The following is a 26,582-nucleotide window of genomic DNA, read 5'->3' as shown; positions in this document are numbered from 1 at the left end:
AGAGTTTTATGTAGACAATCAAGGATGCTTGGGTCAATCAGAAGCTGGAAGAGGCTAGGACAGCTCCTTTTCTGGTTCTGTGGAGGGAGTGTGCTCTGGTCCATGCCTTGATCCCCGGTTTCCAGCCTCCAAGTTCATGGTGATTCATTTTAATGTCTCTAGGAAGTCACACAGGCCAGGAAAACCTTGAGGTTCGGTGTGTCTATAGGCCTCTCCCTGGGGGTGGCCCACAGCAGCTGGAGGTGTGGGAAGTTGGAAATAGAGGTGTTGGTTTGGGAAGGATCTTCCCAGAGTGGCTGAGGGAAAGAAGCAGTTGAGGTGAGAAGGGAGAGGGTGGTGGGACAGCTTATGTCAGGATGCAGGGGGTGGGGGCTGCAAAGCCAGCTGCTGTGCAGAATGGGGGAATAGCAACAGTGGGGGGCTCCCTAGGGTGTAGATGGAAGGCGATGCTGGTTCAGAAATACTTGGAGCTTGTCACCTCCATCCAAGACTGGGTGAGAAGAGGAGAGAGGCAAGAGGGGAGCCAGCAATCTCTGACATTTGGCGATGAAGACAGAAGCAGGGTTGGTTACAGATGGAGCAAGGAGCAATGAAGAATGTCAGCGTAGATCTGTTTGGAAGCATAGGACACTTTGGCCTAGAGAGATGGCGGCCCAAGGGTCAAAGAGCTCGCTCTGCTAGCACGAGTGCTTGAGTTTGGGTTCTAGCGCCTATGTAACGGGCTAGGTGATCGTGACTGGGAAACATGAGCTCCGTGTTCAGAGAGGGAAGGTGGAGAGGGCTAGAGGAAACGAGACATCTTCCTTTGGCCACTGTTTGCACACAGATGTATATACACACACCACACATACACACGTGCCACACCACACACATATGCACGCACATGCGCACATGCCAATACACCACATACACAATGCACGCACACATACACACCACAGCACACACGTGCAAACATGCCACACACAATGCACGCACACATACACACCACAGCACACACATGTGCAAACACACCACACACACATGTGCAAACACACCATGCACACACCACACAAACACATCATGCACACAAATAAAACATTTCTTGTGTTTTGGGGCTGTGAGGAGACAGAGAAGATAATCAAGCAAGATTCCAGGCAAGCCATGTACAAATGTCTCTTTATTACCATACAGCTACTGTGTGCCAGGAAGTGAGCTAGAGGTGCTTGTACAATCATCGATCTTCTGAGCATGTCTATAGAGACAGAAGGATTGTCCCCTCTCTGGAAATGGGATAGCTGAGGCTGGGGATGGTTAACATCAAGGCATTTCCCTTCTGAGCCCAAGTCACTGACAAGAACATCAGGTCTTTCCATGTGGCATTTTGCAATGGGGAGTCGGTGATGCCGTTCTCTGATTCTTGAAGAATAAGAAGCAGAAATAAATAATGGAACGATTGGCAGTGGTGGAAGGAGGTTGTCGGTGTTTCCATGATAAGATCTCTGTCCTCATCAAACTGTGAAACTGAATTGTGATATCTGGACCAGTGAAATGGCTCAGTGGGTACAGGTGCTTTTCACCAAGTCTGACAACCTGAGTTCAAATCCTCCAAAACCCACATGGCAGAAGGAGAGAACAAACTCCTACAAGATCCACTGGGTCTCTACAAACACTGACCTGCGTGGGACAAGCATTTTATTCATTTATGTATGTGTGCACGCATGTGTGAATAGAGGCCAGAGGCTGACATTTGGCTCTCTTCCGTAGTCCTTGTTCACCTTTTGAGACCTGGAGCTCGCTCATTTTGGTTAGACTGTCTGCCCCCAGTTGCTCATCTCAAAATAAACATTTTAAAATTGAGAAGTGGCTCGCTGGTTAAGAGCATTTGGTGGCTCTTCCAGAGGACCTGGGTTCCATTCCCGGCACCCACTTGATGCCCAACAACTGTTTGTAACTCTAGCCCGCAGGTATTCATGCTTCCTTCTGACTCCCACAGATACTACATGCATGTGGTGCACAGACATATATTCAGGCGAAGCACCCGCACACAGAAAATAAAATAAAAAGTTATGAAACATTCTTAAAGATGAGCATCTCACCTAAGAGTTTAACAGCAGTTCTAAAACAGCTGGAGCCATAGAAGCTTCTGGTTTTCTTTACATTCAGTATATGTGTGTGAGTGTGTGCGTGCATGTGAGTGTGCACATGCACATGCAGTCATGGTGCACCTGCAGAGATCAGAAGACAATTTGTAGGAGTCCAGGCATTTCTTCGGCCATTTGGGTTTCTGGGGCTTGAACTCACGCTGTCAGGCTCGGCAGGATGTTGCCTTCCCCACTGAGCCATTTTGCAGGACCCAGACTTCTGATTTGATCTTGAGATACTCTCAAATGCCAGCGCCCCAGGAAGGAGCCATCAGATAACCCAAAGGGATTGTCAGCCCCACCTCACCTGCCGCCCCTCAAAAAACAGTCTCCAACCCAGGACAGGGCTCCTCTGGTCGTCATCCTCCCGCTGCCTGACTGAGGGCAGGTGCACCTGCAACCCTGTTGCAGTCAGGGTTGCTTTCTGGTAGGAAAATAACCTCCGTCTTCCACTCGAAATAACACCACCTGCGAATTCTCATGCAAGCTTTTTGCATTTCATATTTGCGTTTGGATCCCAAATCCTGGGGCTTATTTGCTTGACCTAAGTAAGTGCTTTAGAAGATCAGTTTGTGGTTGCGGTGGGGAGCCACAGGCTGGGGAGAGAACCCCGTTGGTTACAAGCGTGAGGACCCGAGTTTGGATCCCTATCCCACACGTCAAAAGCCTGGCGCATCGGTGCACTGTGGGGTGTGTGCTAGTGGAAACAGACGGGAGCAATCGCTGAGATCTTACACTGCACAACTTAGCCTGGTCAGCAAAGTTGGGGTTGAACAAGAGACTTCGTCTCAAAACCACAAAGTGAAAAGTAGTGGAGAAAGACACTCGGGAGCACGTATACACAGACACATAGGAACACATACAGGCACGCATGCGCACACGCCTCCATGTCGGTTTTTTTTTTTTCACTTGGCTCCACAAACCGATTCACACCCTGCGTTGCCCCTTCTCCCGCTCCTCAGTGGATTGACCCTCAGATGAATCACAGCTTTGAAAGTACAAATATTGATTTCCCTCCAGGCTTGTTATCTTCAAGAGGGTCTCTCTGCAAGGACATCTCCCATGCTCACGAGTCAATCAAGGTTCTGCCAGGGGCCCCAGGGGTTCCGGGGTCTTGACTCACGAGCAGCCCTCCTTGCTGGAAGTCCCTGGAAATGAGTGTGAGGGCAGTGGCTACCGAGTGAGAGGTTGGGCAGGAGACAGCCAGGAACGTGCTAATAAATCACCGCGGCGCCTCGGTCTCCATCGAGGCAATTACCGGAATCGGTTGCCTCCGTGGCTCCTTAGTCACGGCTCTGATTGCTTCTCTCAGATGAAGACGGACGGGGTAGAGGCCAGGTGCACGCAGGCATGTGGTGTCAGAAAAATTAACCATGGCACGTCCTCTGCCTTCTTATACAGACATCCCCGGGGTCTCGGCGAGGCTGACAGGAGAGTGTGGGTAGAGTGGAGGGGAAGCCCATGAGTTGCGGGTGGTATTAGTAGGACTTTAGCTGCTGCCCTTTTTAAAGTTCCTACCCATGAATGGGGTATGACGCCAGGTTCCCCGCTGGAGCAGGTCACAGCAACAGTAAGCTGGTGCAACGCACATTGCTGGACCCCATCTCTAGGCTCCAGAGTGGGCCCCTAAGCGTTACATTGCTAGCAGAATTCTAGAGTGCTACGGTTGTCACTGGACTAGACACCGCCCCCCTCGCCCCACTCCGAGAACCACTGGGGGTACTAGTCAAGATCGTGGACCCTGGGACCAGGCTACATAACTTTTGGAACGGCTGTCGTAATGCACCAGCTGTGTGATTGTAAGCCATTTACTTAACCTCTCTATGGCTCCATTCCTCATCTTGAAAGGAGGGATGATAATATTAGCATTTACCCCTTGGGGAATTTGCAAACCTTCAAGACCTTGGAAACATTCAGAAAATGCCTGTGTCAGAGAACATAGCCTCTTGGGACTGTGACCAGAGAAAGCCATGTCTCTTATGTCTAATACCTGCAGGTCTCAGTGAAATCACTGGGTCATTTTAACTATTAGCCATCCATCCCATCTCTGGTGTCCAAGAACAATAATGTCCAGCTCAGTGCCAGGAGGGGGCTGGACACACCCATGTCCACCAACATCCTCTTCTCGGGCTGCCTGACCTTTCAAATGAGATACAATGGGGCCTGGTGAGCTAGGGACTCTCGGCAGCCTTGCAAATAAGGTCTCTGGCCCCCTGTGTTGCTCAGGCCTCTGGCAGCCTCATGCTGAGCCCTGCTGTTACTCCATTACAAGTGCATGTTTCAGTTCTGAAGATCATGCTCAAGACCTTGCACATGCTAAGCACATGCCCCACCATGGAGCTATGCCCTTAGCCTCTTGACACCATGTTTTCAGCTGCATCATTTTATTTATGCTTTGTGGCATCACTAGTAGACAGAAGAGGGCAAGAGATTTGGAGCTCATGTTCCCCCTCATTTTGCGGCTGGATTTCTCTTGTTATTCTCTGCACCCCCCAGGCTAGCTGGCGCACAGGCTTCCAGGAAATTCTTGCCTCTGCTTCCCATTTGCTGCAGGAAGACTGGGAATATAGATTTGCACTATCACATCTGGCTTTTTTTTGCGTGAGTTCCAGGGATGGAACGCAGGTCATGAGGCTTGAGTGGGAAGTACCTTTCCTGTTGATTCATCTGGCCAACCCCTTGAAGGTACAGATTTAAAATCCATTCGAGAGGTGATGGAGCTTGCTTCGTAGGTGTAGTGATTGCCATGCGGGCATGGTGACCTGTGCTTCGAGCCCCAGCACCCACATAAAACGCAAGAACAGATGTGCCAGCTGGGTGGTGGTGGTGCTCGCCTTTCTCCTAGCACTAGAGAGGCAGAGGCAGGTGGGTCTTTGCGTTCAAAGCCAGCCTGGTCTGCAGAGCTAGTTCCAGGACAACCAGGGCTACACAGAGAAACCTATCTTAAAAAAAAAAATCAGGGTGCCTATCTTAACATCAGTGCTGGCAATAGGGAGGCAGGAGGATGCCTGCAACTCACCCAGCCAACTTGGTGAGCTCTAGGGTCAGTGAGAGACCTTGTATGTCTTTTAAAAAAAAAAAATTTTAAAAAGCCAGGCATGGTGACATACACCTTTAATTCCAGTGGATCTCTGTAAGTTTGAGGCCAGCCTGGTCTACGTAGTGAATTCCAGGACCGTCAGGACCACACAGAGAGATGCTGTCTCACACTACCCCCACTTCCAAACTTGAGATGAAGAGTGATTGAGGAAAATATCCAACAGTTCATCAGCATCTATATACTCACATGCATGCACGCACATACGTCTGCATACATCACACTTGTGCTCACACACACTTGTGCTCACACACACCCAGCTGACCAAGAACCTCTGATCTCAAGGATGCACTGTGCCACCTCCCTCATTTTGTGTGCACATTAACGCAGGGGTTACGGTGGGGTCCCTGGGGAGCAGGTGAGCTCCGCAGACCTGGAGGTGGCTTCTGTAACAGGCATCTGCTCTCCGTGGCTGGCAGTGGCTGGCAGTGGCTGGCAGCCGGCTTCACCGTGCAGAGTGACTCTCTGGGAATGTGATTCCGCGCCATCCCCCTCCCCAACACTGCTCACCGACTTCCGGGAGAAATGATGCTCATGGCGGTGGCTTCTCCTACAGGCTGTGGTTATTGATGTATAATATATCTTACCATCCCTGCTACAGATCTATGCTCCCAACCTAACGGTCAGGCGAGCAGCCCCAAGCCATACTACGGACGTGACAAGCAGTGCTAATCAAAGTCTGCTTTTTTTCCACAGTGCTCCTTCCTACCGAAATTCTCCATCCACATAGAAACCAAGTACGAAGATAACAAAGGCAGCAACGACAGCGTGAGTAGCCAGCCCTCTTGTAGTCCTCTGGCCCCGTGCAGCTCTCAAGTCATGGCCTCTGAAGGTCACAGTAGCTCACCCGGTCCTGGCCGTCCCTGGGACCTGAGAGAGGTTCTGGCCTTGGACCTCTGGGGCCAGGCCTGGTGTACCTTATAGTCTAGCTTTCCTCTCTGCTAATGTGTGTGTCCTTCCAATGGGCCCCTTTGCAAGAAGTGATTACCATGAGAAGTAGAGAGACTGGAAACTCAGAGTTCTCTGATTCCATTTCTGACTGCACCTCTCCAGTGCTGGGATCACAGGGCATGGGCTCAGCTCTGAGCAAACTCCGCTACTCATTGAGAAGGATATGTCAAACACAATGGTCAGAAACAGGATCGGGAATGGGAGGTGCTTGGGGCATGCTTGCTATAACAGTATTGGCAAGGACCAACCTGGCCGATACCTGGTCGTTTCTGCTTCTTGAATTATGACAGGCAAGCTGGACTCCTCGGGTGATGGCAAACTACTTTGTTTTGTTTTGGTTCGGTTTTCTGTTCATAGGTATATGTGGATGATGCACCTGCATGTGTGTATGTGTGTTCATGTGCGAATAGGTGTCCATGTGCATTAGGATACATATGCACGTATGTGATTGTGTGTAGATGGAGACCTGACGTTGATGTCAAAGGTCCTCCTGGATCTCTCGCCACTTTATTCATTGGGGCAGCATCTCTCAGTTGAACTCAGAGCTGCCTGATATGGCTAGTCTGGCTAGCCCCTTGTTCCGGGGATCTGTGTCTCTCTTCTAAGGCCCTGGCCCTTGTGCGGAAGTGTTTTAGTCACTAAGCTGTCTCCCAGCCCAAACTATTTCCCTCCCTCTCTCCCTCCCTCCCTCCCTCGCTCCCTTCCTCTTTCCCTCCCTCCTTCCCTCCCTCCCTTCCTTCTTTCTTTTATTTCCTTCTTTTTTTCAAGACTGGATTTCTCTGGCTGTCCTGGAACTCACTCTTTAGACCAGGCTGCCCTCAAACTCAGAGATCCGCCTGCCTCTGCCTCCCGAGTGCTGGGATTAAAGGCGTGCCCCGCCACCACCCAGCTAATATACACTTCAAATATGCAATGAAGAAAAAAGCTCCTAAATGAAAGGGAAGCCAAGAGTAACCCCGTGATTCAGAGATGACTACCTATCCTTGACTCACATTACAAGATATTGGTGATTTTTTTTAACCAGTTCCTCCCAGATTGAATCATACGGTATGCTATTTTTAACACAGCATGGGGTACTCTTCCCCACTTGAGGATCTATGTGTGGGCCAGAGGTCGACATTGTGTCTGTTTCTCAATCGCTCTCCGTCTTATTTTCTGAGCACACTTCTCTCGCTGAACCTAGAGTTCCCTTACCTTGCTAGGCTGCCCCAGGGAACTGCCTGTCTCGGCTTCACTAGCACGGGGGCACAGGCAAGCGGAAGGTTCTCAGGCCCAGCTTTCCTCGCTGGTGCTAGAGTTCTGATCTCAGGTCCTCGTGCTTGGACAGCAAGCAGTTTGCGTCCCGAGTCATCTTCTCCCCAGCTCTCGTCTGTGGTTTTGAAGGTCTGCCCTGCCTTCTCCAGTTCAGTCCTGGCTGCTCGCTGGAGAGGGACATGAGCTTCAGTGTGCTGACAGAGCTATGGGCAATCGGGAAAAGCACAGTGAAAACCAGATGCCAGAACTGCTCTGGCGAGCACCGCTGGGGGAAAAAATGTGGGTTTGGGGAATGGAGAGATGAATGGTTCAAAGGTTAAGGGCACTTGCTACTCTTGCAAAAGACCCGAGTTCATTTGTTAGCACCCATAACTGGCTATCACTCCAGTTCCAGGGGATCCGACATCCTCCCTCTTCTGGCCTTCCTGGTCGGGCGTGCACACAGTACACAGATGTACGTGTAGGCAATATAGAAAATAAAAATAAAAGTAATTTTGAAAATAGTCCTTCCAAACAAATTCTTTTTCTCAGACTCTGTCTCTGAGTTTCATTCCGTGTGAGTTAACTCACATCAGCTCTCTCTGTGTGTATATAGATGGCAGAGAGAGCGTCTTGAACCTCACAGATTGACAAGGCCCCTGCAATCTTGAGGCTTCCTACGCTCGCCTCTGCCTGGCCCCGCTGTCGGTTCTCCGTGTGTTACTCCTGGGGCCACTGGAGCAGAGTCCCAGCTCCACTTGATCAGGCCCCCCTTTGGCTCTGCACCCTTCTCTAGCTTCCATAGTCAGCAGCTCCTCAATGTTGATCCCAGGAGGAAGAAAAGGAAGGCTCTTTTAAGTGCGTATTTATCTAATTCTAATGATGACAAGGTAGCTCTGCTCAGTAGGGGTCAAGTCCAATGCCTTGTTCTGCCCGGAGTTGAGGAGGCAGAATGCAGAAGGCAGTGGGTTGTGGGTATCTGAATCATTATTTATTAAATGCGGTTCACCTCTGCCTCTTCTATGTACGTGCTCTTATCATTCAGCTTCCATCCTTCGCGCGTCTATCCGCGCCATTTCCACCCCTACCTGCCAAAATTTTAATGAAATGGATGCTGATAAGGAGCAATAATTAAATTGAAAGACTCTGGTGATAATTGCATTGATTAGTGGCTGAATGGAGTACATGTTGCTATCTTATTACCAGTTATCATCTCAGTCATAAATGTGATCCAAAACCCAGTAGAAACACATTTTCAGAATGACTAGACTGAAACATCTTCTCATTAAAGAAGAAACTGCTAAGTGCATGTTTTTGTAAACCTGCAAACTGGTTCCATCAGCCGGGACACAATGGGGAAGTTGTCTTAAACTGATGCCCGTTTATTTCATGCACAAACTGATGGGAACTATTTAGGCCTTAATTAGCGCCGGGGAGGATGGGACCATGCCAGAGCAAGGTTCTGTTGTTTGTTCAAGGCCATAAATCTAGACTGAGAGTCAGCGCTCAGCACTGCCTGGTTCAGCTGAAGGGGCGACCCCTCCTGTGACACCTGCTGCAGGGTGACAGTGTGCCAGGGGGTTAATGAGGGCAGCCTGGCCTCTGCTTCCGCTTCTAAACAAAGCAGGCACCATGCAAAGCAGCAGTTCTCAGCCCTGCTGTGCGCCAGGCTCACCTAACCTAGCTAGCTTGTTTGCTTGTCTGTCTGATCCAGGCTAGCCTTGAAATCCACCCACAGGCCGGCCTCTCTCTTGGACCATCTTCTTTCCTGAGCCTCTTAGCTGCTGGGATTATAGGCATGTGCCACCAAACCCAGCTCACCTGAGAACTTGTTTATTGCTAATACATTTAGTGCGTGCGTGTGTGTGTGTGTGTGTGTGTGTGTGTGTGTGTGTGTAAGAGCATGATACCATGGTGCACGAATGGAGTCAGAGGACGGCCTGTAGGAATTGCTTCTCTCTTTTCTACCACATAGGTCCCCATACATCAGGCTCGGTGGCAAGTGTCTTTACCCGCTGAGCCATTTCACGGAGAAGCCTTAACTACTTAGGGCCCATCCCTCTGGGGCTTTTGTTTATTTGGGGACAGGTGCAGATTGTTCAAACACTGATTTCTCCACATGGGTTCTCCCCATCCGTGGCTGAGCCTCCTCTGTTCCCTTGGTGTGGGGTTTAGAGTATATACCACCCTCGCCCACCATGATAGCCTACTCAGCGGTTCTAATGAACGCTTTGTGATGACATCATCCTGAAAGCTGAGCTCCTGTCCACACCCAAGGGCCCATGATCTCACTGATCACAGGTGGAATCTGGGCATTACTATTTTTAACACCCTCCCAGGTGGATCGAAGGGGCAAAAGTGCTGAGCACCCACAGATTTGTGTATAAATATTTAGTAAAGCAGGCTGTCCAAATGGCTCCACTTCTTCAGACCCGTGAAAACAGAAGCATCCCCAAAGGGTCTTTGTGGTCCGGGAAAATGGTTCAGGCTTGTAAACGTGAGGGCCAGAGTTTGGAACCCCAGAAACATGCCTAAATGCCGGGTGGCTATGGAAGCCCACGTGTCATGCTAGCCTCAGGAGGTAGAGATGGCTCCTCAGAGCGAGCAAGCTGACTAACAGTAAGACTAGCCATCTCAGAGAGCCAATCAGGTTTGGTTAATGGACCCTGCCTCAAGGCTAAGGTGGCAGGGTATTCCCAAAGGATCCCAACATCAACCCACATGTGTGTGTGCATGCACAAATACAGACACACAACTCACACACACAAATACAGACACATTCACACTTAAGAATGGGGGGGTTGCTTTTTGTAACCTTCAGCCTGCCTATATTTTGCTAGCCATATGTGTCATCAAGGACCTAATTCCTCCTCGAGCCAAGTCCTCTCTCTGGTAAAAAAAAAAAAAAAAAAAAAAAAAAAAAAAAAAGAAGGGTGTCTCTCTCTTTTCCAGTTCCAGGAAATTAAGCTATCTCACAGAGCCATCCCTGGAAGACATATTCACAGTGTGTAATTTCTAATCTGCCTGTGTTGTAATGAAAGATGGTGGCTGTTTCTTATGAGACAGGCAGATAGATCGGGGCTCGCGCCCATCTCTGACAATAGGCCGTTCCTTTGGCCAGTCAGAGACTCTGTTTCTTTATGAAGGAATATGAACTTGATAATGCTGGCGAGTGTGGAGGATTCCTGGAGCTGAAGCTAGAGAGGTACTGTGTACATGTCTGATGTCCCCATCACCTCCATGGTGGCCATACTAGTTAATGGTGTGTCCCTGATCAAATTTTGATTTGGTCCAAATTGTCAAACAAACATTTTGGGACTTTTCTTTTCCACCCTCTAGTTTCCAAATAACAGACATGGAGACTAAATATTAATTATAAATGCTCAGTCAATAGCTCAGGCTTCTTACCAACTAGCTCTTATAACTTAACCCATTTCTATTCATCTATGTGCTGCCACATTGCTCCCGGCTTTAGCTGTCTTCCAGCATGTCTTGCTCCCTCTGTGTCTCCTGATGCTCTTCTGACTCCATCCTTAATCTTCCCAGAATTCTCCTCATCTGACTTTCCCAGTCTCTCCTGCCCAGCTATATGGGCCAGTCAGTTCTTTATTAACCAATGAGAGCAATACATATCTGCAGTGTACAGAGATTGTTCCACAGCGACAAGTTTGGGAATTTTTGTCTGATGTTTTGCTTTGCTATTATCCAAACCAAGGTAGTGGCCTGGGTTGAAAAGTTAGCCATGAACAAAACCAAAAGAAATGGATATGTTTCAAAACATTTACTTTCTGTTGGAATTGATACGGTGTACGAGAAAGCGGTAGAAGGATGACCTTGGGGTTTCTTGCTTTAGTCTTTAACTGGGTCAATGATGGTGTCGCTGTTCTTCCCGGGGAATAGTGGAGAGACATATTCTGAGAAGTAAATCGGGATGATGTCTGAGGTTCCATGAGACCTTCAAGTGGAAATGACAGGTAGGATGGATATACGAAGTCACGGTTCGTAGAGATTTAGACCATGATTCAGGTGGATATGGGTAAAATTATCCAGGGAGACAAGAAACAAAATATAGAAGGTTCCAGAACTCTAGGGTCCTGAGAAAGACCTTCCATGGCTTTCAAGTTTCAGTCAGCTTCTGATTGTTCTACACTCCTTAGTCATCTCTTTGTCTGTGGTTCTGGGGTTAGAAGGCAGGGTTTTGTCCATGCTAAGCAAGTACTCTAACACTGAGACACAGCCTCCCTCAGGCCTTGTTTTTTTAAGTGTGTGTGTGTGTGTGTGTGTGTGTGTGTGTGAGAGAGAGAGAGAGAGAGAGAGAGAGAGAGAGAGAGAGAGAGAGAGAGAGAGAGAGTTGTCAATGTCATGTGTCTTTCTCAACTGCTCTCCAACATTATTTTTGAAGTAGGGTCTCTCACTAAACATAGAGGTCACCGCTTCACCTTGAGTGGCTCCCTGTGAGCCTTGGGGACCCTCCTGCTTCCATCTCCCCAGCATTGGGAGTGCAGCACATGTGACTGCACCCAGCTTTTCCATGGTATCCTGAATCAGGGTCTCACACAGTTACCCAACCTAGCCCTGAACTCCCTTTGTAGCTCAGGCTGGCCTTCAAGTGCTCCTGCCTCAGCCACTTCAGTAGCTGGAACTACATGCCTGTACCACCAGGCATGACTTAAGACTCATCTTTTCTTTTTGATTTTCATTTATTTCTTTACATGTATGGATGTTTTGGCTGCAGGTACATCTGTGCACCACATGTATGCAGTGCCTGCAGAAGGCAGAGAGGGATCGGGTCCCCTAATAACTGGAGTTAGAGAGTTTTGAGCTACTGTATGGGTGCTGGAAATCAAAGCTGGGTCCTCTGGAGGAGCATCCGGTGCTCTAACCACTGGGAAATCTCTCCAGCCTTTTAAGACTCATTTTAAATCACCGGAGTCGTTCTTGGCTTTAGGAAACTACACCATCTCGTTTAGTTAACTGCAAATCTTACCGGAGAAATCAAATTTTATCTCTGCGGGCCTCCTTTAGGTGAACGGCGTAAACAGTTTGACACTTTCACTGGACTCATGGAGAGGTGGCCAGAAATAGTCCCATCCTGAGCGACCTTGGGAGTCTGTTGTTTCAGGAGAGCGGGGTTTACCCCGGGCTGGATCTCACACTGGTGATCACCAAGTTTATTTCATGATTTGCATTTGCAACCTCCAGACGGCAACGCGCTAGAGTAACTTATTAACACCTTGCAAAAGTGTGCTGAAATTAATCTGTGAGGCAGAGCTGCCAGTGGGAACCACGGCGCCCAGATTCCAGGTCTCTGCGGTGGTCGTCTTCTCCTTCAGTGGCTTCTAACCGAGGATTATAGGGGGATGAAAAGACACCTGCTTTATTTTTAGTCATGTCTTCAACCTTTATGGTTCTGTTCTTAACCTTAGATTTTTTTTTATAGCCAGACACCTACAAAATCCGCACTCTTCTCTATTAAATCAGTACATGACAAAAAATAAGTAAGACTGCACGAAACACCCTCACTTTCAGTTTGGGAGGCTTTTATCCGCTTGGGTCTATGAGGTGGAAAGTCAATGACGTTCATCAATCCCTGTCCAAAAGTATTCTTTTTGTTTTTTTTTTCAGACAGGGTTTCTCTGTGTTGCTTTGGAACCTGTCCTGGAACTCATTCTGTAGACCAGGCTGGCCTCGAACTCACAGAGATCCGCCTGCCTCTGCCTCCCAAGTGCTGGGACTAAAGGCGTACGCCACCACTGCTGGTCTCAAAAGTATTCTGAGAACAATAGAAACACATCTCATTTGATTCCTGAAGATGTGGCCTTTCCTATTTGTGATATGAAAACTGGATTTTTTAAGCTATTTTCTATTTGTTTTTCTTCATGTATGAATGTATTGTCTATATGTATGTGTGTGTGCCACATGCTTGGAATGTCCATGGAGATCAGCATTCCCCTGTAATTAATTATTGGTGGTTATAAAATACCATGTGGGTGCTAGAAACTGACCCCAAGGTCCTCTCCAAGAGCAGCCAGTGTCCTTAACTCCTGAGCCATCTGTCCAGCCCCATGAGATCTGGATATGTAAAACAACAAGCAAAGAGTGGTCACTCCTAACCGCAAGCTCAGCAGGTAAGAGTCTGAGGCAAGAGGATTGCCTTGAGTTTAAAGCCCCCCTGGCCTATTTAGTGAGTTTTATGCCAACCCAGGCTACAGAGTGAAACCCTGTTTCGAACTAGTAAACAATCAAACAAACATTGTCAAAAAAAAGTTTTGTCAGGGTGAAGGTCGGCCGTCCGAATCTGAGGTCACAGTGCCACCTGGAGTTATTCATCCTTAGTAATAGATACGGCTAAAATAGTGGTTGCTTTCTATGGACCTCTTTCACCCACGGTGGTATAAATCTGGAAAGACCCACCTCTGCTGGCTGTTGCCATTTTGACCAAAACAAGTAACCAGCCCGATACAACATCATCAAAGAGAGAGTGGTGAGCCATAGGTGGGACCCTGGGAGTCGGAACTAGAAAGGAAATTACCAAGTGTGAAGTGTCACGATCTGGATGGCCACGGTGCAGCTACCACAGCAGTGGCGCGCCGTCGGTGGGTGCCAAAACCAGTGAGCCACCCGTGTGCTGGAGGACAGACTCTCCTGCCACTTGGGAGATTATGCCTTGATTCTACACCCAGTCCCACGGGAGTACAGTTCACATCGCACAACAAGGGACCAAAAGGACATCATCTGCTTTCCACTGGGACCCGCAGAGAGCCATACACCCTTACTCGAGGGTGGTCCCTCCCTGGGGTTCATCTTGCCTTCAGTCACAGTGAAGTAAGCAAACACAACCGAAGGGACAGAAAACCTGGCCACAACTCTTGAGTTTTGGAAATAGGATCTCTTTGTTTCCCAGGCTGGCCTTAAGCTTGTAGTAAACCACCTGCCTCAGCCTCCCAAGGTCTGGGGTTCCAGGCATGCAGCGCCACTCCCTGCTTCTTGATACTGGGCATGTGGTGTATCGTGCTCATGGGGTAGGTAGTGCTTGTCCTAAATTGGTTATGAAATCAAATGGAAAAAATAAAAGACCAAAAATAGGACAGATTTTGATCAAAGAACAAGAAAGAGATTTTTATCTTTCTCTTTGTGCTCTAGACACAGAGAAAGTAGAGTCAGCTGATACATAATAAATCAGGTTTGATCCTTGGGACTCGTGGGGGCAGGAAAGAACCGACTCCCACAAGTTACCCTCTGACCGTCACGTGTGTACTGTGTCACACATCTTCCGCATACACGTATGACAACTACGTATGATAAAATGTCAAATAATTTAGGAATGTTTTGCTTATGGAGTATTTACATATTATATAACCAAAGTTTATTTTTTTTTTTAAATATACAGACAGCACATGTACCATGGTTGTCAGCCTAGAGAAGGAGCAGAAGAGATTTCAGCTTGTTCTTTGTGTGTGTGTTGGGGTTTTCTTAGGTAGCACAACCTGGTCTCAAACTCAGTGCATAACTCAGCATGGCTCTGAATTCATGATCCTCCTCCTTTGGGCTCCAAAGTACTAGGATGACAGTCATGAGCTACCATGGCAGACTTACCTTTTTTAATTTTGAAAAAGGGATACCCGTTCAAGTCTTGTTCCATGAGACACACCACCACCACCACCCCGCCCCGCAGCTTTCTAGAATCCATTCTCAGCCCCGTCCACTAGATTTGCAATTGTTTTCCAAATATTTGTCTATTTTTTTTTCTCCTTACAAGAGACCTAATTGCTGTGGGAAACCACTGTACTTCACTTTAAAAAAACAAAGCCCAGCTGTCTTATTTATTTACCTAGATCTTTGTGTTTATGTTTACGGAGCCATTTTTGGTACTTATGTGGATGGATCACTCATGACAGATGGTAGCCAGCAACCTTTGGGTCTTGAAGCATTTTGGATGAGGACACTTTAGGAGTCTGCCAAAAGCTAGCAGCTGGCCAGACCCACTCAGCACACTGTGATGTACCAAGTTCAGCAAAATCACTGGCTAGCCTGGAGCCATCCAGGGCAGAGCAGTGCTCTGCAGCCCAGAGCTCACGAGAGTTCATCAGCGAGAACGTCCCAGATGACCGATGAGGAAACAGGGCTCGGGTCAGAGGACTCACGGGAGGAAACAGTGGGGTGACTCACAGCCAGTCAATGGCGGCTCTTTTTCTTCTCTTGGACTTCAGTCATGGGAATGGCTCGCGAGTCAAACTCATGCAGCTCTATGAATGGTAAAATTCATCTGGATGGCAGATGCTAAGTTGGCGCATTCCTGACACCCGCGTTCCCCACGCTTTTATCACTGAGCTGGGCCATCCTCAGAGACAGTCACCAAGCTGGAGGAGGATGTGTGGTCACTGGCTCAAGTACCAGACCCTCTGTATGGTGACTCCCTGCCAGGAAGACGGCCTCTCTGACTTTATACATTGTTCTTCCTTGGGTCTCTTTCCCCTGGAAAGGATTTTGGTTGGCACAGCCCCTCTTCCCCCTCAAGGGCCACCTGTCATATTATTCAAGCCAGTACTCAGCACTAAAGAGACAGGATAGTGACCGGATGAGGACTGCAAGGTCTGGAATTGAACAGGCAGAACTTTATTCCCAGCTCAACCACTTAGCTGGTTTAGACCTGTTCTGTCATTTCCTTGTGTCCTTGTGGCCCCGGCTTGACTGTTCTGACTCCTGAGGTCCTCATGCCTTAGTACATGCTGACCATGCGGTGTTCTCAGAACAGCGATTACTACACACAGTAGGTCTGTAATTCGCTTGCGGTCGCTGGCATGTCCTTGTTTTATCAATTCTAATGTCATCGTCTTTCATGTTTTAGTAACCCTGGTGGCCACTAGCGTCTTGTAATTAGGAGTGACAGCCCCCGCCGTCTCTGTGTGGTCCGGTGGTGCTGACGTCTGTTCCACACATGAGTGCGTCCCATCTCTTGCATCCTACGGAGGATGTTGAGTGTCCTTTGGGAATGCATGAGCTAGTTACTTTTTAAGGTTTTTCTTACTTATTTGGGTATTGAGACGCTCCTGGGTGGTAAGAGAGTAGCCGGCGGGAGTCAACCTTCTCACCGCCCACAGCGTGGAATCTGAGTCTCTCTGTTTCTTGCACCACAGTGCACTTCCGAGCTTCTGGGTGACTCTCCTGTCTCCAGCCCTCATCTCACTGCAGGAGCAGTAGAATTACAGACACCAGTCACTCCATCTGGCTTTTTTTTTTTTAAATGGATTCCATATGGTCAGGGCTGTATGGCAAGCAGTCTTACTGCTGAGGCATCTCACCAGCCAATGAATTAGAGACTTTCGTTTTTCCAAATACCTGACAGGAAAAGCTGAAATGGAGGTGGTGGGTTTACTTTGGCTCAGAGTTTCGGAGCTCTCAGCCCGTGGTCACTTGGTTCGTACGTTCGGGTGTTATGGCATTGGCTGTGTTTGGAGGAGAAAGTTGTGGTTTTCGTGGTAAAGAAGAAATAGAGAATACTGCTGGCGCCTGGGAACTTCAAACCCACACTCTTAGAGACCTGCTTCCTCTAGTGAGACCCTAGCTCCTGACATTTCTAGAACCTTCCCAAAGCAGTAGCCCAGCTGGAGACCCAGTGTCCAATCTGTGAGCCTACGGGGGACATTTCACATTGCAACCATAATGCTGCATTTCAGCTCAAACGTGTGCGGAGAGAATGTGAACGCAGGAGTAGCATCTGCGAGAGAAAAATCGTGGAGAAATCAGGCCTGCAACGGTGTTGGTTTCCTTTTTCCTGGACAGTCACAGGCCTCCTAGGAATGCTAATGACTTGTCAGAGCTCCGGAAAGGGAAAGGCTGTGTCACCTCACCTTCTGTGGGGAGGTCCAGCACCACCCTCTCTGTAAAGCGATTTCCCTTGAAAAATCCCTAGAGGCTGTCTCTTTGATAAACACACCTTCAAGGATGAGTCTTGGCTGGCGTTTCAGCCGCTTTAAGAGAAAAGTGTGGGCCGAGGGACTGTTGGGAGGATGGAAGGGAGTTAATGATTTCCAGTGGCCACGGTTTCTAAGCAATGTTTCCTGTCGGGTGCTCCCATCTGCTCCTGGACTTGCACGCATGCTCCGTGTTTTACTCAGGCAGGGTGTCAGCTGTGGCTCACCGAACCTGGGACTGTTCTGAGATTAAGGACAACGCTATCTGATAGTACTGAGCTATTCAAACACATTTTTCCCCAGACATTCGTTGTGTGTGTGTGCGTGCATCTTTGTGTGTGTTTGTGTATGTGCGTGAATGCATGTGTGTGTTTATATATGTGTGTATGTATGTGTGTATGTGTGTTTCTGTGTGTGTATGTGTATATGTGTGCATGTGTGTGTGTGTGGTCTCTATGTGTGTTCACAAGCATGTGCGTTTTCCATGGTGTGCTTATGGAGGACAGACTTCAGGAGTTAGTTCTTTCTTCCACTGTGTGGGTCCCTGGGATTGAACTCAGGTCTTCAGACTTGGCGGCAAGCACCTTTACCCATTGAGCTAGCCCACTGAAAAATGTGACATCATATTTAAATCATCTTTCCCCTACTAATACCTATTCAAGACCCATTTATTTATTTGTTTTGTATTGTGTTTGTATATATGTTTATGTATACATATCCCTGTGTCCTCACTGACTGCCTTGTTTGTGATAGGGTCAATTTTGTCTTTAATTTTTAAAATATTTATTTATTTATTTTTAAGCAGAGTTTCTCTATGTGACCAGGCTAGCCTCGAACTCACAGAGATCTGCCTTCTCCGCCTCCCAAATGTTGGGATTAAAGGCGTGCATGCACCACTACCACCACCCAGCTGAGACAGGGTCAGTGTTATTCACTGCCGCACACACCAAGCTACCCAGTTCCTAGGGATTCTCCTGTGCTTTCTAGGGATTTGAACTCGGGTCCTCATGCTTCACAGTAAGCTCTTTTGCCTGCTAAGGCTCTGGCCCTAAAAACCTATTTCTAATCCCTCGGTTTTCACAGCCGTTTTGTGCTTTAGCTGAGTAAATAGGACGTTCACAGAGTTGCCTCTAAAAATGGCTCCACCGTCTTCCCAGACCTTTAACTAGAGGGTCCACAATGCCTTTGGAATATGCAGACCATTCTGTGGAGCTATTTTAATTATCTTAATTATGCTGGCCAGGCTATTAATAAATGTGTTGAAAAGCATCAGCTAAATGCTCTGATGAGCTAGACGTGGTGGCACATGGCTGTCATCCTGGGGCTCCGGATGCTGAAGTAGGAGGGTCAGGAGTTTGAGGGCAGCCTGGGGTACAGGAATAGATAGACACTGTCTTAGAAAAGGAAAAGTAGATTAGTGAGAACCATCATAGAACAGACACTCGTGGGCAGAACTAAGTAAAGGGCACCTGATACTGAAGGAGTCTGTCATTTATACCAAGTTTCAAAAATCTGTCATTAATTTGTTACCAAGTCAACTTCCCCTTGGTTGCAAGTCAGAACTCAAATGAATTAATAAAGCGAATGAAATGAAATATGAGATCTACAAAAAAAAAACCTTTCTCAGGAGTGAAGAGACAGGGTTTCTCTGTGTTGACTTGACTGTTCTAGAACTCACTCTATAGACCAGGCTGGCTTTGAACTCAGAGATGCCTCCAGAGTCGCGTGCCACCACCGCCCGGCAACATTTTTTTTTCTAGTAACATTATTTTGATCTATAGGGGAAACCTTGTTTTCGGCACCCAGCTAAATTTACTCAGAGCCATCTGGGTCTCTTGGAATAGCTGAGATCCCAGTTGCACACATGGTGTGCCTTTGTTGGGCTTTCTGTAACAGAAAACAATCTCGCTGTGGCTGGGGGCGTAGCTCTGGGGTAGAGCGTGTGCTTAGCAAATGCTAGCGCTCTGTGCTCAATCCCTAGCAAAGCAAATTGCACACAGAGATGATAATAACTCTATCTTTTTATTTAAAGGACTCGTTGACCAGATATGGCGTCACATATCTGTAACCTAAGCTCTGAGGAGGTAAAAGAGGAGAGAAGATCAGAAGTTCAAAGCCAGCCTTAGCTATATAGCAAGTTTGAGGCAACCCGGGCTATATAAGGCACTGTATCAAAATAATTAAAAAAGAGATCATGTGGTACTCAGTCTGGCGACATTATGCTTTGGCTGAGAGCTCATATAACTGCGTGTTCTTTGTTTTTTCTAAGGTCTACTCTAGCTATTGCAAAAAAGATAATTCTCTTGTCTGTTAAGGGTAAGAAACTAATCGGTGACACCTTCTATGTGCAGATTTTTGATTGATTTGTGTGTGTGTTTGCACGCATGTCGTGACATAATACGGAAGTCAGCAGACAACTCGCAGGAGTTGGTTCTCTCCTTCTACCATGGCAGTCCCGACGTCAAACTCAAATCATCAGGCCTGATGGCAAATACCTTTGGAGCCAGCTCCCTTTGCAGATTCTGTAGAGGTGTGTGCGTGTGTGTGTGTGTGTGTGTGTGTGTGTGTGTGTGTTATCAAATTTGTTCCATAGCTGCCTAGAAACTGTAGCTTCAGTCTTTCCCCTTTGTAAGTTTGCACTGTGGAGTGTTGAGGGGCAAGGTATTCAGTAAGTAAAACCACAGTATGCTAGAGGAGTCTCTAGCATAAAAGACTTTACGCCTCACAATGCTGGGGCCTCCTTTCTGTTCTGTGTTGGCCAGGCCAGTACCTTTACCCATCATCAGTGACTGGGCGAAGTCAATCTGTTTTTGTTCATTGTTGGTTTGTTGGTTTATTGGTTTTTGTTTTTTCGAGTCAGGGTTTCTCTGTGTAACAGCCCTGGCTGTCCTGGATTTGTAGACCAGGCTGGCCTCGAATTCACAGACATCTGCCCGCCTCTGCCTTCCGAGTGCTGGGATTAAAGGCGTGCACCCCCACCACCTACCTCCAAGAAGAGGTTTTATTAGGTGAAACATTCAGGTTGCTTCTGCACAGTGGGTGCTAAGGTACTTGGAGGGTCCTACCACGCCTCGGTGCAGTCCCCACCTGCCTTCAGAGAAGCATCTAGACCTCTGTCTGCAGACCTTAACTTACTTGTGGTTGTGGTTTGTAACCTTTCTCCTAAACTGACAAGGGCTGAAGACTTTTCCTTTGCGTGTACTTCATTCACCAGAGATCCAGAAAATTCTTGCACTTTAAGGACCCATCCCCTTTACATTTCATTATTCCCTTGGCTCATCTTTGCATGAGGCAGAATGTTTTGAATCTAGACTGGCGAGATATCCCGGCAATTAAGGGTATTTGCTGCTCTTGCAGAGGACGCACACAAAGAAAAGGACCCTCCGAAAAGCAGAGCAGGAACTAGAATGCCGAAAGTCTAGTCTTTTCTCGAATGGGGGCAGTGGGCGGTGGGTCTGGGGGTTGAAGCCTTTGAAGAGTCTTCTTCCCCTAATTTAGACTTTGTCCAGTTGAGGAAAGACAGGATGGCTGATTGACCCACAGCTGTGTGTAGCCATGTCCTCATCTGACCTTGAACTTGTAGCCAAAGGTGGCCCACTAGTGCTAGAAGAAACCCACAAGCCTTTGTTTGAAGCTGCCAGGCTTCTTTCTCATGTGAGGATGATGAGGAAGAAGCTGCATGCGTTGGAAGTTCGCCATCTTCATTGCCTAGCCACGGCCCTTCTCCCTGTCTGTCTGCCAGAGAGTCTGTTTAACTCCTGGTTCCTCACAACATAAGCATGGTTGGCCCCTGAAGCACGAATTCCAATTGGTCTTAATAAAGAATAACCCAGAGTTAGCTGTTAGGGGGTGAAAGCTGAGAGATCAGAGAAGCAGAGCGGGCAGCCACTAGAGAGACCTTTTACCTCTACAGAATCCTCAGACTAAAAGGGCGGTCCTGTCCTCAGACTGCAGTGTCTCTACCAAACCTTCAACTGTATCTGAGCTCCTGTCTCCTGCCTGTATTCCTCTTTCTGCCCAGTCATATCCCTCCTGTCTCCACCTCCCTAGTGCCGGGATTAAAGGCATGGGACTTTAAATGCTGGGATTAAAGGTGTGTGCCACCACTGCCTGGCGTCTCGTGGCTCAGCTCTGCACGCTGATCTTCAGGCAAGCTTTATTTGCTAAAATACAAACAAAACATCACTACAGGTTTCTGGTTGAATTTGTGGGATACGCAGGGCAGCTAACGTCAGGGTCAATTGTTTCGGGTTAATTGGTTTTCCACAGGAGAAGAGCATTAACACCCAAGAGCTACAGCTGTTAGGACTGTGTCTCTGCCCTCGCAGAAGTCTCCCTGAAACCCTACCCGAGCCCTCCAAAGTGCTAGAAGTGGACAAATCCTAAGAGTGGAAGTGAGAACTCCTGCACTTGGTTTTAATTTTCTTTTTTTTTAATTTTATGTGCATTGGTGTTTCGCCTGCATGTATGTGCATGTGAGGGTGTCGAATCTTGGAGTTATAGGCAGTTGCAAACTGCTATGCAGGTACTGGGAAATGAACCCGGGTCCTTTGGAAGAATAGCATGTGCTCTTAATCACCGAGACGTCTCTCCATCCCCATCCTGCATTTGTTTTTAAAAAGCTTCAGAAACACTTCCACAGCAAGGAAGGGGACATTGTCTACGGATCAGTCTTAATCCTGGGCTTCCCAGCCCCTAGAGTTGTGAGATATGGAACCCCTACTATGTATAAGCTGCCCCATTTTGGGGATTTTGTTACAGCAGCCTAAACACGTTAAGACCGGAGAGGCTGCGAGTTCAGGCCGAAGTGCCCACACACCGAATAAAAATAACCAATAGGAAATTGGCTCCATAAATCCACAACTGAGCGCTAGTGGTGGAGATCTGAGAAGTCAGAGAGCTAGGGTGGAAGCAGCCGAAAGGGAGGCAATGGGTAGAAAGGGCACTGCGAACTGTAGAGGGGGGGGTCACAGGCCCTAGAGAGAGAGTACCGAGGAAGACACTGTCCGCAATGACAATGGCCTCAGAGTTCAGGGAGCATGGCATTTCAAGGGTCCTGAGGGATGGAGTCATATGGTGATGGGTGACTTTTTCGACCATGAGTTGAGATAGTGGAGCAGATGCCAACTTAGAGTGAACCAAAGAGGAATTTCCAAGTGGCTTGGCTGTGAGAGCCGGGGAGGGGGATAAGATTGGAAGGGGGCTGAGGAAAGGGAGACGGCTCTCCCAGGCTTTTTATCTGGGTATGGAACATATTCATGTTCTGAGGCCTCCATCCCAAACACACAATAATGACGAATAAAAATGCCTTCCAAGAGGGCCGGGAATGTAGCTCAGGGTGTGTGTGGCAGGCAAAAGCTCTGGGCTCCATAGTCTAGGTACAGTGACTATACGTGCAGTCTCACACTTGGGCCCAGTTATCTGAGGCTACGTAACAAACTCGATGCCAACCTGGGCTACATGATCTTTTGAGATCATGTCTCAAAAGCAAAGCAAAACAAAATGTCCAAAGACTTTTAATATTTGAAACAATAAGCGCTAATAAGCATTTTCTCGGATTGGAGAGGCCCCATTCTGTAGGTCAAAGTTTCCTTTGGACAATGATAATGGCTAGCGTTAATGGAGCACTTAAAATCCAGGTGCCATTCTGTATTTGTCCCCTGTGTTAATTCCTTAATGCTCGGGTAACCTGGGAGATAAGCATTTTATATTAGAGCAAACTGGAAGAGCGAGATCAGATCTGCTTACCCAAGGTCAACCAGCAAGGTGTTGGGATTTGACCCCAGACAGCCTGGCTAGCATCTAATCATTCTCTAAATGCTAAAAAGATACATGGAGATAAACTCGTAGTTAGATACAGAGTATCAAAAAGTTATTTTTCAAAGCGCTTGAAAACTTGTTAGGAAGAGTGAAGGCAATAGCCTTGACGGTATGTCTCATTCCATTTTCTGATGATATAACTGGTGACCACGGAGTGAGTCATCTATAAAGAACAAAAGTCTTAACCCAGCTGGTGGTGCACACCTTTAATCCCAGCACTCAGGAGGAGGATTTCTGTGAGTTCAAGGCCAGCCTGATCTACAGACTGTGGGGGCTACAGAGAAACCCTGTCTTGAAAAACAAACCAAAAAAAAAAAAAAAAAAAAAAAAAAAAGAAAGAAAAGAAAGAGAAGAGGAGGAGGAAAGAAGAGGGCTGGTGGGTTGGCTCAGCAGGTATAAGATGCTTGCCACCAAGCCTGATGACCTAAATTCAATCCCCAGGACCTGCATTATAGAAGGAGAGAACTTGTTCTTAAAGTGTGTCTTTTAACCTCCACACACATGCTGAGGCACAGGGATGAGTGCACACACACACACACACACATGCACATGCTCACAGTTAAACAAATAAGCTGTAAAAAAAAAGAGACCATAAACTGAGTGGGGCGGGGATAATCTAGGGATGTGGCTCAGTGGGTAGAGCGTACACCCAACGTACACAACGCTCTGGGTTGATCCCAACAGTACATACGACCACTCCTACAACTGGGCATGGTGATGCATATGGCCTCTACATTCAGGCAGTGGAGCGAGAGAATCACATGTTCAAGGTCATCCTCAGCTCCACGGAGAGTTTGAGGCTAGCCTAGGCTACATAAAACCCTGTCTATATACATAAATAAATAATCCAGGACTTACGAAACAAACGTGGACCCAGGCTGGCCTCGAACTTCTGATATTGCTAGGATGGTTTTGTGAGCACCTGATCCTACTGCCTCTTTCTCTCTAAGGCACCACCCCAGCAAGGCTAGGGAAGGGATCCGAGGCTTCATGCTCGCTAGGCAAGATGTGACCCAGCTGAGCTACCTTTCCAACTCCTGGCATTAGCCCTTGGCATTGAAATATTACAATAGAGGACCTCACAGGCCAGCATTTGGAGGAACCACCTCTGGAAGCGCAACAGTGAGTGAGTGTTCTTCGTGAACCTCCAGATAGAAGAAAAAGTCACAGGGCAGGGCAGATAAGAAAGTGGAGGATAGGAGACCATTTAGCCTGTGTGTGGTGGCCTCCAGCTTCAGGCCTGTGGGGAGAAGTCATCTAGCGGAAAAGGAGACAGGAAAAGGGGGTCTGAGGAGGCTGGTGAAGGTCCCGTGAGAAATGGATGAGAAGAAGGAACAGCACTTGGAAGTCTCCACAGCCTGGCGATTTGGGCCGCTGTGGCTGGTGATGCCGCCAGCCTGCATGGCTGTCGCTTTCCCGGCTGCGCTCCCAACCCTGTATGTAGGAGCACAGGAAATGGTCGAGTTCATTCAGGCGTCCTTTGCCGGGTATGGAAAAATTGAGCAAGCCAAGGTCAGAGTGAGCCTCCAGTCCAGCCCGAGTCTCCTGGGGATCTGAGGGTTCAGTGAGGTGACGGGAAAGGTGTCCTGGGAGCAAAAGACCTTGAAGTTGGACTTGGAGGGAAAGTTAGCTGGGTCTGGCCTCAGAGGGTTGTGGAAGGAGATTGAAGATCACAGAAGATAGTGGAACACGTGGATAAGGTCAGCCGACATGGGAGAAAATAAAGGTCAAGGGAGGAGATCACAAAAGGCTGGCCTGTGTCCCTAGTGGATGGTTCAGTGGCTTCCGAAGTCACAAGGGTGTGGCCATGAGCACACAGTGCGCCATCAGGGGTCTTTCTGAGATTCCCTTCTTTGGGGAGACATAAACAGAATCTATCTCCTCCTCGATGAGGTCCCATTGACAAACCAAAGTCATCACCCTGGGGAAACCAGTGAGTACTGGGTGCGGGGTTTCCTATGGGAGCGTGAGTGACCCCAAAGCAGCCCCACTGGAAAGTCTTCGCCCCGTGTGAATGGATGATGGTTCCCCCATAGTAGCGTAAAATTCACTCCCCCAGCCTCTGCACCCTAACACCAACCACCCCAGCCCCCGAGGCCACATGCAGAGAGAAGTAGCTGGAATCTCAGGTGAGGGTCTAGTGACCGCCCCCACTCCCACCTTTGATGAAATAGCAAGAGTCCCAAAGCACGATTGTGATGGGGTTCTGCAAGCAGGCACAACTGGCAGGGTGAAGACGGCACTGTTCTGCTCAGAGTGTGATGCATCACAGTAGTTAAAGGTCACAGTGGTCCAGAGACAACATCAGTGGGACAAGCAGGGGCTCGACTGCTGAGGGCTCCCAGAAGTAGAACCAGTTATGCTTATCAGTGACGATAACTTTTGTTGTGCTCTTCCATTTTTGGTTTCTTCTTCTTCCTCCTCCTCCTCCTCCTCCTCCTCCTCCTCCTCCTCCTCCTCCTCCTCCTCCTCCTCCTTCTGTTTAAAAAATCATTGTCATCATTTTCTAAGAATGGATTTGTTGTTCCAAATGTGCCCCTTCTCCAATAGCAACCTACACTGTTAGGTATGTCAGGACCCTGAGCCCACTACAGACTCAGGGCTGCCTCCTGCATCAGTCTGTGGGTGCATTTGGACAGTCTGAACAGTAATCACAGAACTCCACAGTCCTCACAAGTGTTCTCCCCAGGTTCAAGGGCCAAAGTCATCGACCTTGGCTTACCTGAGCAATGGTAGCAGGGCCCCACCTAATGGCTCTTCTGTAAAGTGCAAAGGGAGCCACCAGGCTCAAGCCAGAGTAGAGAGACGGTGTCTGGCAATCCTAAGGGGAGAGTGACTTCCTAAAAAAAAAAAGAAAAAAAAAAGAAAGAAAAAAATTTTTTAAATGTTTAAAAACTAAAAATAAATATAAAAATAACAAAATATACAAATTATAAAAAGTATTAAAAAGTTCACATGCACACACAAAAGAAAATAGCATGGATATTGGCAGGAATTCCTGCTAAGCAAGAGGTGAGCATTCCATTCGCTAACCAACTGAGTTACTTCCCCAGCCCTGCTTCTTGATTTATCAGGGCTGGTAAAGGTTTATATTCTCATTATGAGGAAAGGGAAATCTGTCTTTTCCCACCTTACACAACCTGTACTTTTTTTAATCGTAGTTTTGGTTTGGTTTTGTTTTGTATTTTTTCCTCCTTCCAAGTTTTCCAGGGCTGAAAATATCCCTGAACTCACTTGTGCTACTATACTGAAATACTACAGCATCTTGCTTTTCAGGAGCTACTACTAGGGATTTCCTCAGAGGTGTTGTGTCCCTCAAGGGAGTGCTTATCAACTGGATATGCAGGACAATGGCTTCGCAACCGTGTCTTTAGTTTCTCTGCATCTTCAAGCATGAGTGAGGGACATGGGTAGGTCATCTAACATCTGGCTCAGGTCAGACTCCAA

The 26,582-nt window shown here is 47.9% G+C and overlaps 1 protein-coding gene across 1 annotated transcript in view; it reads left to right on the top strand.

The window, feature by feature from the left end:
• Positions 1-26,582, top strand: part of Pitpnc1 (phosphatidylinositol transfer protein cytoplasmic 1) — a 276,807-nt gene that overhangs the window by 176,251 nt on the left and 73,974 nt on the right. The window contains exon 5 of the mRNA XM_050164216.1: positions 5,914-5,985. Within this exon, the coding sequence (XP_050020173.1) occupies positions 5,914-5,985 (72 nt within the window). The remainder of the gene's footprint in view (positions 1-5,913; positions 5,986-26,582) is intronic.

Source organism: Alexandromys fortis, unplaced genomic scaffold (assembly GCF_014885135.2).
Source record: "Alexandromys fortis isolate MF-2015 unplaced genomic scaffold, M_Fortis_MF-2015_v1.1 scaffold_156, whole genome shotgun sequence".
Taxonomy (NCBI): Eukaryota; Metazoa; Chordata; class Mammalia; order Rodentia; family Cricetidae; genus Alexandromys; species Alexandromys fortis.
Note: the sequence above shows the minus strand (reverse complement) of the source record. Positions and strands in the feature narration are given on the sequence as shown.